This window comes from Aquila chrysaetos, chromosome 13 (assembly GCF_900496995.4).
Source record: "Aquila chrysaetos chrysaetos chromosome 13, bAquChr1.4, whole genome shotgun sequence".
NCBI lineage: Eukaryota > Metazoa > Chordata > Aves > Accipitriformes > Accipitridae > Aquila > Aquila chrysaetos.
The window spans coordinates 20,732,805-20,747,403 of NC_044016.1; the positions used below are offsets into that span (position 1 = coordinate 20,732,805).

General features: G+C 36.3%; 1 protein-coding gene across 7 annotated transcripts in view; it reads right to left on the reverse strand.

Annotated features, from left to right (window-relative positions):
• The window catches only part of ZFAND3 (zinc finger AN1-type containing 3), a 150,792-nt gene that overhangs the window by 46,876 nt on the left and 89,317 nt on the right, over positions 1-14,599 (reverse strand). For all 7 annotated transcript variants that reach the window (XM_041128600.1, XM_030034725.2, XM_030034726.2 and 4 more), the window contains one exon: positions 7,790-7,969. In XM_041128600.1, the coding sequence (XP_040984534.1) occupies positions 7,790-7,969 (180 nt within the window). The remainder of the gene's footprint in view (positions 1-7,789; positions 7,970-14,599) is intronic.

Below are 14,599 nucleotides of genomic sequence, written 5' to 3' on the forward strand. Positions count from 1 at the left end.
AATTCCTCTTCCAAACAAAAGCAGCCACTGCCCAGCAATAATGTATTCCCAAGAGAAGATGATTAAAAATGCAAAAATACTAAAAGCTACTGAAGAAATTAGGAGAATTGTGAGAATCACCAACTTTGCAAATTCCAACATAGAATTAATAAAGGACAAAACAAGATCCTTTAATTTGAACATTATCATATATTAAAAAAAAAGGTCTTGTTAATGTAGCTGCTATGGTTTTGGCTTCTGATACCCCTAGCTTTCTGTAACTTACTGTTAACTGTACTCTAAATATATCAATTTGGAAAAACAGGTTCAAAATCAGTTTCTCTGCTAACTCTGAAGTAGTCAAATTTTATGTATTACTTATATTTCTATATATATGTTAATATTGTTATTGTTTACTGTTGTAATTTCCGTATGTTTAAACTGACCTGTAGAATGCCTTTCTGCATTGTCCACCTCCCTTCCTGAAAGATGGTAACAATTGCCAAGTACCACCCGTCCTGCAGGACGTACCCTGAGTCAAGGTAACTTCTTGTCTCCCTTTCCTGAAGTCTTTGTAAAGTGAAGTGGCTCCACTCAGTCAGAACTTCCTGTGCAGGAAAAAGTGAAATACTAGGGTAACCCCCCTCTTCTTGCTGTTCAAGGAAGTGCTAAGTTTGAACCCAGAGTACGTGTGTCAGGTGTATTTGAACAGCACTTGGAAGCACTTACTGAGCAGAGGAAGAGATGCAGAATGGAGCAAAACCAAGCTTGTACAAGAGTAAAAAGTCTAAGATTATAATAATACACTGAAACAATTACAGATAACACAAAAACTTCAAGACAGATAATGAACAAACACGAAAAATAAGTGAAGGAGCCTGAAGCTCAGTAACACTTGATCACAGTGACATAAGCATGCCCGAACACTACTTTTAGCTTTCAGTACTGTGATGGTTCCTTCCCAGAAAAAGCACACAACTCCCTGCATGCAATGGGCTGGAAGAAGGTAGGAAATTCAGCTTTTTCTTACTTCGACAGCACTGCTGTAGCCAGGACAGGGAGAATTTCATGGCTATTTGCAATACAGGAAGGAACCCACCTTTGGAAACCTGTCCAAACCAGTAATCTAATTGTGCATTTCCAGAATTGGTAGAGACATAATCTAATCAATCTACACAACAGAGTTTAAAAACAGTCATTGATTATAAACACCAATACATAAACAAAGGGGAACATAAATCTCTAAATTCAGTCTGCACAGACAGAAAACACTCTCTTTAAGGAAAAAAAGCAAAAGAACTTTACAGCACTTAAGAACTGCTTATTTGCTGCAGAATGGGTACGCTGCATGATAATTTAAGTGATGTCATTACTAAACTGGTAAGACAATTATATCATATACAAACACACACTTTTTAAAATCTAGTTTTACAAATCTGCCATTATTTACTTTTGTGGATTTTCATCTACATGCAGCTTTTGGAGAAGGAAGGGAAACCTGGACTGCTTTGCTGGTACTGAACAGCTGATAAATTTAACAACTGTAAAAAAGTAAACAGAGACAGGATTCAGATTCCACTTTTTTCCCTGATATTGTCTCACTCCATTACCTGCTTTTCCTCAATTTCCTCATTTGTAAAATAGGCATGATACTTTCCTACTTTATAGTGTAAGTTGAAGTGTAAAAATGTGCTTTTGAAACCAGCAGTTAAATTATATTATTATAAATAATTTTTATGTAACCTTGATAGCTGTGCAGCTCTAACCCACATTTTTCTCATGTGACTGTGTTTCTGTTTCACATTCCATGGGGTCCTTTCATTTTAATAAATGGGACCCTAGGATACACTGTCTACTCTGCAGTGTGAAGCAACTATAAATCAGAGGGAACAATTAACAGTGGTACTATTCCACTGGTCTTCATTGTTTCAAAATTATCTTGCTACAGATATGGAAAGAAATGTTCGTTTCATAAATCTATGTACCAGATCTTTGCTTAAGATGTTAGAAGAACCAGAAACGTTCTTTAAATGAAACTGGGACTGTAGGGATTAGATTGAAATTTACAGAAAGATACTCACGCCATGAAAAGACGATGAAGGTAACACTTCTACTAGACACTATTTTGTTCAAATTTTTAACTGCCTATATGTGCTGTACTGGCACCTAATACTAGTGGCATTTCTCAAAAGACAACTCAGCCCACAACTCAATATGGTTTTGTATGTTAAAGCATTCTTGCAAACTCCCAGAGAAAAAGTGCATCAATCCTAAAAAAAAAAAAAAAAAAAAAAAAAAAAAAAAAAAAAAAAAAAATTATTTTGTGATGAATATTCAGGAAAATCCAGGCTTGATGATAATTCAAATGAAAGAGTGAATTACTGTTAATTTTAACATTTAAAAAAGTACCAAAAGGCTATTTGTACATACCATTTTATGAAGACAAGGATAAAAAAAAAAAAAAAAAAAATCTCTTAAGATGTAAAACACCTTTTACTATTACCTAACTTGATAAAAGAAAAAAACCTGAGAAAATACCTAGTTCTTATTCTGTGGCACAGCAATCCAAAGATGACTAATATCAAAAACCAGCCAGGTACATATTCTACATTAGAGGTGTGTCCCCTCTTGCTCTGATTCAAGACACACAAAATTGAGCACAAGAAGAAAGAACACATGACAATCTTGGGAGTTAATAAGGAAAATTAGAATTATTCATCATCACCTAGCTGCAGCTTTCTCAGTTATGTTTGGGTACAAGTTTAATTGCAATATTAAATGATGTGGGTCAGGTAGGCTAGTTTTGTACTCAGCATAATTTTAACAGTTACTGCATTCTTTTGGATTAGAGAAAAATGTACAAATCGGTATCAGAATAAATCAGGTTAGCAACAAAGCAAATTATTTTCTATAACCATCTGTGACAAGCAAGAAAAAAACAGGCAGCTAGCTTGGACTGTTTATACATTTAATACTTTATAGAAGTGGGCATGCACATAACTTTCAATCAGAGATGAGCCAGAAAACAAATTTCCCCATAGCCAGAATTACAAAAAAAAGGCAGGATGTACAAAACTGACTCCCACTGCAGTGAGCAGCTGAATTCTCAAAGCCAGGGCATTTAGAAAAGTATACAATGGATAGCACCCAAGAGCAATTGTCATTTTAAACATCACTGTCCTTAAATAAAAGGCACAAAATGCAATTAAAGATATCGCAATAATACTTCAAAATATGAAGTATTTTCAGAGCATAATAGGAAAGCTGTCATCTCTGCTGATAAACTCAGGCAAAATGCAAAAAACTGTGACGTCGTTATAAATTGGTAGAAACCTTTTGCATAGTGTCAGAGAGAAGGCCACTCAACAAAAAAGAAAGAAAGAAAAGAAAGGATGCACTTGTTTATCCATTTTTCATAAGGTTATGTTGAAAAAACTGACATAAGATTTTTTTTTTTTTATTCCAAAGATAGAAAAAATATCATTACTTTTCTAGTATTATAGCCTGTGTGGCTTTTTACACAGTCATGCTTCAACAAGCCATGAAATTTGGAGTATAAACATCCAATAGGTGCAGTAGAAAAAACAATCTCTCACCTTTCTGCCAGAGATCTTTTTCAGAATCCTGGTGCATCTCTGTCTCAGATGTAGTACACTTAATGTACATAAAGTAACTTCACCAAAATAACTTCATAATTGGGGGTATTTCAGTGCTTGCAGCACATGCAAATGCTTAATAAAACAAACAATGTTTTAAAGCATTTTTCAAACTTGTCTTGCAAATTTAAGTGTTTGAGATAAACTAATGATGTTGTAAACACTTAGCTTGACATGCAAGAGTTCAAATTCTGGAGGGTATACAATAACTAGCCAAAATTTACAGACATTCAGTCCTGAAAATTCATATTTAGGCATCTAAAATTCAGCACACACAGAGGTAAGGTGTGGTCAGTGATCGTAACCACCTTTCTCAGCTGAACTCTCCAGTATATTTTTTGACATTTACAGCAATATCTCACATCTTTGTGTATCTTCTTATAAAGTCTTCAGTGTAGAAATGTAGAGCATTTAACTGTTCTAGAAACATCAGCTATTCTTTTTGTCCTTTTTCAATGATGGTTCTTGCTAATTCAAGGAGGCCAGAAAGAGTTAAGCACATAATTAAAATAAAATCATGTTAACTGAAGCTAAGAACTAGTGAAATATCAAATCTGATCCAGCTGCCAGAGTCACAGTTGTTCACATTGACATTTCTCCTGTCACATAACACCACAGTTAGTTTTAAACCTGCACAGCATCAGCTTTAGGTGTACTCATACAGTGACAGAAAAATAATGTGACAGCCCCAAAGAAAGCAATGAAGGCCTGGAACTAAGCAAAAGTATTTCATGTGCAATGTGACCTTTTCTTTACCAAAATACATAGAACCTTCCTTAATAAGCTAATTTTTTTTTTAAAGAGTGCTGGTGGCTGGAGGTAGGGAGAGAGAGAAGCAAGGGCGGTTGTCAAATCTCTTTTTTTTCCTGTCTGTTAAAAATAAACAAAAACCCTGCCCACCCAATAAAGGAAACCTTTGACAAAGCAACTGGCTCATATGGTGACTGACACTGAAATAACTACCATTAGGACCTCCTAAATGAAGGTAGGAGATGGAAGGGAAAAATGAGAATAGATGAAAACTATACAAGAACTTGGAACAGAGAAACTTATCTGCACATAAAACAGCAGAACATAAGTTAGACTGATTTAACCTTCTGTTAAGAAACAGATCATTAAAATCCATGCAAACTTACACTTTGTAAAGTTATACCAATATCAATCTACTCCTTGTCTGCAGAAGTTTATTTCAGAAAACTTACTGCAACTGATAAGACCTGAAGGTTCTGGATAGAAAAAGGCAACTCAGGAAGCAGATGTGGGGAAAAAAAAGAAAAAAAAAAAAAAATTCTTAGAAAGTCGTGTCCCCCCCCCAAATTACAACAGTGTTTTTTTGAAATTGGTGATAAGTAATACTTCAGAAAAACAAAACACATGTGAAGGAAAGAAAAAAAAAAAGTCCTGAAGCTTGCATCACTGTCTCTGGGCATAAATCTAACACATTTTTGTTGATTGTAACTGTAAGGCTGAGAACTACTTTTCATCTACGAGGGGGAGAGATATTAATCAGCAAAGCAGCCACTGGGGTAGGTGATTGTTCAGAACTGAGGGTGGCAGAAGATGGAAAGTCACTACAACCTGGTTGTGTATATGAGACACTCAGGAATGCAAATGCAACTCTCACAGAAAATCAAAACAGTAACAAGAGGCAGAAATACTTGCATATTGTCAAACTGAACTCCTGCAAAATCCACTCCAGGGAACTTTTCTCTTACATCATTCATTCTGTGTTAAAAAAGGAAATGGCTACTTAAAAACAAGTACAAACCCCTCCGTCACTTTCTCTGACACATAATATGAATCTTACCACATAAGATTTCTATGGTTCTCTTCAGTTGTCGTAACATGAATGGAATTTGTTAATTGCGTAAATGACTTGCTGCAATTCTGTCTGGTCTGTTCACCCTATGGAATCAAGTACTATGGAGAATGCCTTGATGTGAGACTATCCTCAAAAGCTTAAAAGGGAAGAGAGGGGAGTGGAATGCACCATGAGAATCCTTCCCGAGTACTCCAATCTTTCCACACTTTGATAGGGATTACCATAATGATCCTATACCTTGGTTTCTGGTGAATTACCACAGTTCTGTTCGGAACAGCACATAGCTGTACATCATCTTATGACACTGCAAAGTATCAATCTCTGAAGAACACAACTGTAATGAGAGCAGTGCATGCTTTATAGAACTTGCTGCAAAATAAATAAATATTGCACAGAAAAAGACACTCTCAAATTAAAAGACATTTAAAGTTTGGGCATTCTTCATTACGGGAAAGAATCTTCCACGCTGAGGCCATTATCCATCAGAGAAGCTCCATCTGTGTATAATTATTTCTGATAAATGATACTGAGCTTCATTAAAGAACTAGTGGGGATGTGAGAGAAGACAGAGAGAGCTCAAGCTGTAAATAAATCTCTCCACTGTATTTCACTTAAAATCACCCCAGCAGGAAGCCATGAAGGATTTTTTTTAATAGGTAATATTTTCAAATGCTCTGCAGGCTGTGCTGCCTAATATCCATCACCTTCAGTGTATGTTCACAAGCTTGCAGCAATTCAGGATGAAGGACACCATTTAATTTCCTTCCCTCCTTCCCATCCCTGTAATCACCTTCCCACTTACTCCCAAGTCCTTCTCGGCCACAAAAGAAACACTTTGTTGTAACACAATTTAATTCCTAACTGAACAAATTTTCAGAAAACCTGACCCAGTAAGCACTGGAGAAGCACCCCATAACACCAAATAGCAGATCCTGGCTAATAAGCCAGCAGAGGTGCTGAAGGCCCCTGCCCTATGAATGCCCAAATGTGTTGCTGAAGCATAATGTTTTGTTAAATTCTCTAGGAAGGTTGTTTTAAGGCCTTGTTTTTACAGCAGACTAGAGGTTTCCCCTGAAGAGGCGTTGGACAGAAGGGAGGGACGATGGGTGGTCAGCAGCAACTGTGTATGCGAAGGAGAGACAAGAGTTACACGGCAAGTGTAGTCTTATTACAAGAACTGGTATCAGAACATTCACATTTGAAACCTACTGTATTTCTGACAATATTCTCAGATAGAAAACAATAACTCAATTTAAAAATTTTATTTTTGTTAGTCTAATAAACTACCACAATCCCAAAATAACATTTTGTGCTCTGTCCACAGCCAATCTACGTAAGTAAAAAGTATATGCAGTCTACATACCTGTAAACAGAATAAATACTTCAGCAACTCAGCAAAACCATCCTATACAAATAGTTAACACAACTGAAAACAAGTGTAGCATATCAAAGATTTTTTTAGTCTTAGTGCTTTGTCAGCATTATTATTTCCAGCAGTTGCCTCAATGCTGAAGAACCAGAGTAGCTCTCGCAGATTTCCCACTAAAAAATAAGCATGTTTTTCTTGCAATGTGTACATCTATTTACCACCCACAATGTAAAGTAAACTCAGCTCAAGAAGGATTCTCTCCATAGAGCACCTTCTAAAATAAAGCTACAGTTGGAGGAAAATGAAACTACAAGTTACATATTTGACCTTAAGCTGTAGAATGCAGATTTTAAAACTCAATATATTAGACACAGTATGAATTTAGAATAATTTGAAAGACAACTTTATCTCACTGTGTTTGCTAATCTTTAACATTTTAGCTTACCTTCTGGGAGAAATTTTGCCTGACAGAGTTCAATAAATAAGAACGATGGGTCATAAAAGAAGAGATGGATTACCACATGAAACTTAAGTTTTATGCAAGTAACCTAGCAGCAGTCTAGACAAGCATTCATTAGTCAGTGCTATGTGCAACTGCAATAATTAAAAACCAAAAGGTTTTAAAGTCAAATTTCACAAGATATTGGTGTTTATTCTTGAATATAAATATTAATTTACCAGTAATGTGAGAAGGAGTTTCTCAAAATGAGTGCCTCAAAATCCTAATTAAATTGTATACTGTAGTTCAAACAGCTGTAAAGTTAGTTAGAAACCCCTGTGACCCCTTTTAATTTGCTCTTTGGTTAATGCCATCAATGTCTATTTTGTGAATAACTTCTAACCTTTCCCTTTGCCCCAGAAGACAGGCCATTTACTTCCAAAGGAAGTCAGTGAAACATAAGCCCAAGAATGAAGCAAAATGTTTATGCCTCCTTTGCTGTCACTTAGGACTCGTGCACTTACATTCCTCTTTGCTCGGTGAAGTTACATTCAGTTCTGTCAAAAGTTGCTGGTTGGAGTTAGCGGCCTGCATGGTTAGAGAGGTATTGCTGTTGTCACTGTTCGTTTCTCCAGAGAGCAAATCTGACTGGCTGTTGCTTGTGCTGGGAGTAGAGTCATCGTCTGGCTGCTTCTTCTGGAAATCTGTTAAAACCAAGATTTCATACGTCATCCCACTTGCTCAATCTAATTATCCAATTTTAAACAATAAACACTTAGCATAACAAAAATAACCCCAAAACACTGCCAGAGGTATCATCCTTCTGATCATTTGTATATGTCATACAACACAGAGCAGACTTCAAGTTTTTCCTTTACGTTTAAAATATCTTAAAAGTTATTTGTTGTTGAAGAACAACAAACGTTTTCAGAACTACACAAAGTTCTTGTTTCCCCAGCCATTCAAGAGCATCCAAAGCTTACCACTGCATATATCAGTATACAGCACATGGCATCATTTTAAAAATAGTTCAAACAAAGCATGTACAAAAGCATAAAGGAGCAAACATCGGATGAGGGAAGGACTAAGGCATATAATGCAAGTATACGGAAATGATAAACTTCTCTAAAAACAATACTTCTCACTGCTGTTACATAAAATCCCACCAACAACAGTTTTGGGGAACCTAGTGTAGACAGCTAGGGTTCCAGGTTAGCATGGGGGAGCTGGTGAGGAATTGCCTTTGCATCACTTTTTTGATGTGTGTGCATGTTTCCTCCTTCCTCTCTCCTTCACTTACTCCAACACTGGTATTAGAAGTTTCTCATTGATCTATGACCATAGAGTTAGATATGGGAAGTAAATCACTGCAATACATTAGAGCTATGTACAAATGATTTGGCTTCAAAGTTTTCCTTTTTTGTCAGCAAGTTGCCAAGTCACACTACGTCTCCAAACTGCCCCCATAGTCCAAATGTTGTGTCTTTGATAGATGCCATCCTCAGGCTGACCTTGCCTCCAAAGCAGATTCAGGTTTGAAGGGAAATACTCTTTTCCTTTTTAAGTGCAAATCCTCACTTGAGGGCTTTTTCCCAAACCCACAGTCTTGGTACCCAATTGATTACAGCATTAGTCTGAGTTCCTACCAGCTACACTACCAGATTTCAGTCTGGCACAGCTCTGCCACTGGATGCCCCCCAGAAACACCCCTCCCAGCCAAGTGGATTTTGGTTTGCTTAACATCCAGTTATTCTCACAGTGCAAAGGCTCCTCTTCCTTTTAAAGAGACAGTTGAAGATGAAGTGCATCACCTCTTGGTATTCCTAAATACTTTTTTTTTTTTTAAACGACATACAAAGGCAGAATTTATTTATTATGCAAACACATACATAAATCAGTATTTGGTTGCTCATTATTATGTCATGACACAGAGGAAAACAGTGCAGTCCACAAATGTGTGCAGATGATGTGTTAGAAACACAGGTTGCCAACATGAGTCACTGGGACTGGGAAGCACTACAGTCAAACAGTCCCTAAATGCTGATATAGGATTTAAGTGATTTGCCAGAGAAATTAAGCTGTAACTTCTGCTGTGGAAGAGTCAGCCAGAAGTCCAGCTTGGAGAGGAACAAGCTCAAAGCCAGGGAGCAGGAGGAAGGAGGTGGCAGACAGGAAATCATCCACCTTCACAACACAGCTCTGAAAAACTGGTGGGATGCTTTTTGTCAGGGATGAGTTACTGGACCCAGGGTGATGTCTTACTCAGGCCTCACTAGTTATCAATGAAGTTTCACCCAAGTTCGGCTCCTGGATATTATTAGTGTGTTTGTGCAATCAAGAAAGCTTCAAGCACTTGGATTCTGCACAAGCCACAACCAGACAGCTGCAGCAGTTAGAACTTGAGCCACCACCCCAGAAGGTACCCAACTCTTCACGCCTCAACTGAAGCCACAGTCTTGACAGAAGGGGAGCTCACAGCTGGAGACGTTTTGGGAACCACCAGTCTATAAATAACCAGTACAGAAAATAAAGGAAAATCTCACATGTTGCCTGCAAATACAAGATGGCTACAAAGATGTAAGCATTTTACATGAGATTGCATCCAAGGCAGTACACAAAAGTAAAGCTGTGTTGTGTGCATGTGTCAGAAGTGGGAGCAACTCCATCTTCAAGGAGCAGAGCAAAAATAATGGTTACGCTCAATATTATATACCGTGAGCAATCTATAAAATGCATTAAAAGAGAAAGTGTAGAGTTACAGAACAGCTACAGATACTACGAAATATATTACAATTCAGCAAGTTAAAAATTCTCAGGCAGTGGGTTTTGGTTTTTGTTTTTGTTTTTTTTTTGGGGGGGGGGGGGGGGGGGGTCTAGATAGCTCCAAATACTTTACTCAGGCTGCACTAGCTCAGTGTCATCCACAAAAGGCATTTATAGAGAAACATAACACATTTTTACAAAATGGTCTATATAATAAAAGTTACAGTCCTTTAATGATAGTATGGTTAAGTACAAGCGCTACACTCTGTCTCCCAAAGCTGCAAGTTTAAGAGCACATTGACTAAGGTGGTTTTTGTTTGGGTTTTTTTTTTTTTTTCCCTGAAAAACTATTCACTTTTGCAACCTATTGATAAATTCTCCAACCTCAAGGAGAGCATAAAAGGCTGTCAAAAATGGTCATTCAGTGACAGCATTTCCCAACAAGCTTACTAGTGAAACAGTTCAGAGCTGTCACACAGCAGTAAAATCCACCATGGCACTTAAATGCTCTTTGCCTTCATGAATCCAGGACCTCGTGTTCAGAACTAAATTTTACTCAGCCTGCAAATCAATTAACTTTCAAAAAAAGTCTCAGCCTGCTCAGTTGTGTGGAACCTAAGAATATCTCCCATCCCCCGTTTTTAACCACTTTTTCACTGCAGATGAGAGTACTTGAGGAAAGTATTGAGACTGCTAATCTCAAGTGCCTGAGACATACTAACTGTAACTGAAGTTGTACTACTTACACTACAGCCAATTATTAAGAGTTGCATTAGTAATGTGGTGTCAACAGCAATACAGGACCTATTTGTTAACATAGTTTATATAATAAGTTTGACTAAAATTATCAACAGATTTCTGAAATATTGCTTTATGATTTGTGGTCCAGTATTTACCTGGTACAAATACATATCTAATGACATACTGGATGAGCCGTATTATATTTCTTCTGTGTATTAGTGGATGGCATTTGTCTTCTGTTAACCAGGACTCTTGTCAACACAAATAACTTGCAGATCATCTTGATCTCCCCCCAGGCACAATAAAAGCTGGTAACAGTTACAGGAGAGCTGTGTCTTAATAAATCCAGTTAAGCCTTAACCACTTAACAAATAGAACAAAACAAAAAACCACAATACATGCAAGACCCTGGCAAGTTTTGAAGGGGAGGCTTTATTCTGATTCAAATCAGAATGTAATTCTGTTGATTGAACAATGACCTCTCCTAACAGTCTCAACAAGGAAAAAACAGACCAAGAGCTGGCAAGACATTAATCATAATTTCCAGAAGTTTCTCTTTAACTGGAGATGCATGCAAAACACTTACTTTTAAATTATTTTTTTCATTCATTTTTACTGACACTTTCACTATGCTAGCAAAATCTGTGCATTGTGCTAGCAAAATGCACAATGACTGACAAAAAAAAAAAAAAAAAATCCATCAAATTCACATTCCCCTTTCCTAGTTAATGAAATGTAACTTTTTGCAGAAACTTCAACCGGTACACAGGTTTAGCAGAAACAAGCTTTCTCCTTTGTCAAAAAATATGTTTTCTTTTTCTTCTCCTTCTCAACATTGTCTCCTTTTCTCCCCTGCCTTCAGGTTTGGGGTTTTTTTGGTGGTTACGGTAGTTGTTTTGTTTTTTTTTTAAAGTGCATGATATCCTGGTGTTAGTTACAAGATGGAGCCAGAACCAAAGAAAGATTTGAAAATTAGCCATTTCCTGCATGGGGAAATAACAGAAGGAAAGATCTATCAATAAAATGAATGAAGTACATCCAATAAACTATTACTACATGGTGGAGAAGCTGCTAGTACTAAGCAGTATCTCTGTTGGTCTTCTAGTTGCAAAATCCTTTTGCTTTGTTGAGTTTAAAGGTTGCACCCAGCATCTCAACTAGCTGAGCAAGAGCAGAAAATCTCAGGCAGGGCTCTAGATGTTAATAGTAAGAGTGTTATTTTTGTTTTGTTACTTAGGATTTATTTGTAAACAACACAATGACCATGTGCATATATAGACATGATACAAACATTTCATATTCTATATATACACAATGAATTCAAATAGTTTAGACTAAAAGAAAGGCAAGAAACCAGATTTGTTTCCAGACATCAGAAGACAAGCTCTTCTGTAAGACAATCTTTTGTCCATTTGTATTCATAAAATAGCATTGATAATGAAAGCCATTACCTTTACAGGTTCTGATTCTAACCCATAAAACCAGAGCTGCCACACGAAATCACATCTTCTGCACCGTACTAAAACTCCCTCATACATTTGTCCAGTTACTGTTACCAGGTTAGGGTGAGCAACCAGAAAAAGCCCGTCTTCCCAATATGTTCATTTCACCCATTATCTCAAGATTAAACTAACAAATATTTAGAACATGCAGCTTCTTCCACCACCTAAAATACTCTCAATTCTGTGACACAAAAAAATCAGACAGTCCCAATTCCAGTATTTAGTTTACCTTAGCCACCAACATCCAACAAAATACCTAAGGAAATATTGAGTCCTCAGCTTTTGCTTAACTGTAAGGGGTCTGTAACTTTCAGCTTCTGGTAAGTAACTTCTGTGATTACAATCAGTTGAAATGAGGTAAAGGCAAATACAAGCAATATCAGCGTGTCATAAAGCATTTTATTCTGAAAAAGACAGGCATGTCAAAATATTACATGAAATGACTTAATACTAAGCCAGGGCTTTTTCTCATTTGCACTCATGCTATGGTATAAGAAATCATAATATTTATGAAACTCCCAAAGGGTCTGCTCTCCTTTTGGTTTATTTTAAGGGTCAAGGTTACAAACACTTCCTACTCCCTGGTCTATAACTGATGTTTTCATTAATAAGAAATGGGTTCACTCAAATAAACTATGGATGTTGCAAGAAGCGTCAGAGTAAACAGCATCCTAAGAGCAGAAAATTAGAGTCTTTAAAGTAATTATTTTTGTTGATAGGCAATATTACACTGCTTCTTTATTCTTCAGTCCTACAGCTCCCATAACTTAGCAGTGTGAACTAGAAAAAAGTTATTTGGAGAGCGTTTGCTTCTTACACTGCATTACATGTGCAGTCTGCACAATTTTTATTAGCAGAGCATCTTGTTCTTTTACAAAGCATAAATTAATGTGTGTCACATCAAATGTCTACTAGTCCATTAGTATCCCAAGGTACACAATAGACTGTTACCTTACTCTAGACTAATCAGAAAACAGTTCCACGCTTAAAAGAAATTGCATTTCAAAAGTACTCTATGGGAAGTAACACAAATATTATGACATTGAAACTGCTACAGTGAAATGTTTACTTTAAATTGTTGCATAATTTCTTTTTTTTTTTCTTCACATGCCTGGAAAAACTGTTCATATATGGCCATGGAATAGTACGGCAAGTCCTAAAGATTTTATTTACTTATTTACTGAGAAGTCTTCACTGGACTTTTCTGGTTCATAGCTTACTGAAGGCATTTCAAGTGTCATTCATATATAACTACCTTTTGCATAATAAATCAGTGTGAAATGGATAAAACCTTTCCTTTAAGTAAATATCTCAATGCAATCTAAAGCTCCAGTAATGGACTGGCAATAAAACTCTACTTGGGAAGAGAAGAAGTTGTTTGTTTTTTGGTTTGTGGTTTTTTTTTGTTTTTTTTTTTTTAAGTAACACACAGACAGAAAGATGCACTAGCCCACTTGCGCAATTAACACAGATATCCCGCCCTTAGGGGAATGCACCGTAGAATTTGTACAAGAGTTTGGATTAGAAGACAACCACCAAAGTCATAAAACAGAATCAGAGGTAAGTACTGTGCAAAATTTTATTTATAAATATATAAACAATATATAACATATACACATATATAAAAAGGTATTTCTTAATACATCCACAATAGCAACAATAGGTGGATAAATTGAAAATTAGACTGGAGAGTACGAAATAAATATCGCAGTATATTCTTGTATGAGCTATTAGCAGAGCTCATCATTTTCACAGTTAGGCCCAAAGTACAGGGAAAATTTACAAACCAGCAAAAATATTAGAAAGATGATTTTCTATACAACTGAACTTCATGTAGAATTGTGAGCAAATGTGATACAGGAAAGCCATTCAGCTCTTAGGGTTTTTAATCATAAATACAACTTTTTCATTTTTTTCAGGTTTTCTTCAGGAAGAAAAACTGAAATGAGTTCTTTATGCTTAGTTATCCTTCATGACTGCTGTACTTTTTAAAATGGCAACACGTTATTAATAAGAGTTTCAAATAATATTGCAATTTGCATGTTTCATATACTGAACTTTACATATACACTTCATTCTTTTCAAATGAGTAGAAAAAATACTAGGAAAAGGGCAAAACAAACAAAAAATAAAAAAGATGGATCTGCAAGGGTGGTAAACAGACAGTGAGAACATAGCTGTAATTACATGTATTTATTATTCAGGAATTAGGATCAAGTTATATAGTAAGACTGCCGTATTTTTAAAATTACTGGGAAGTTTAACATGATCAAGTTTTTTGGTTGGTTTAGGGGTTTTTATTTTGGTTTGGGGTTGGGTTTTTTGTTG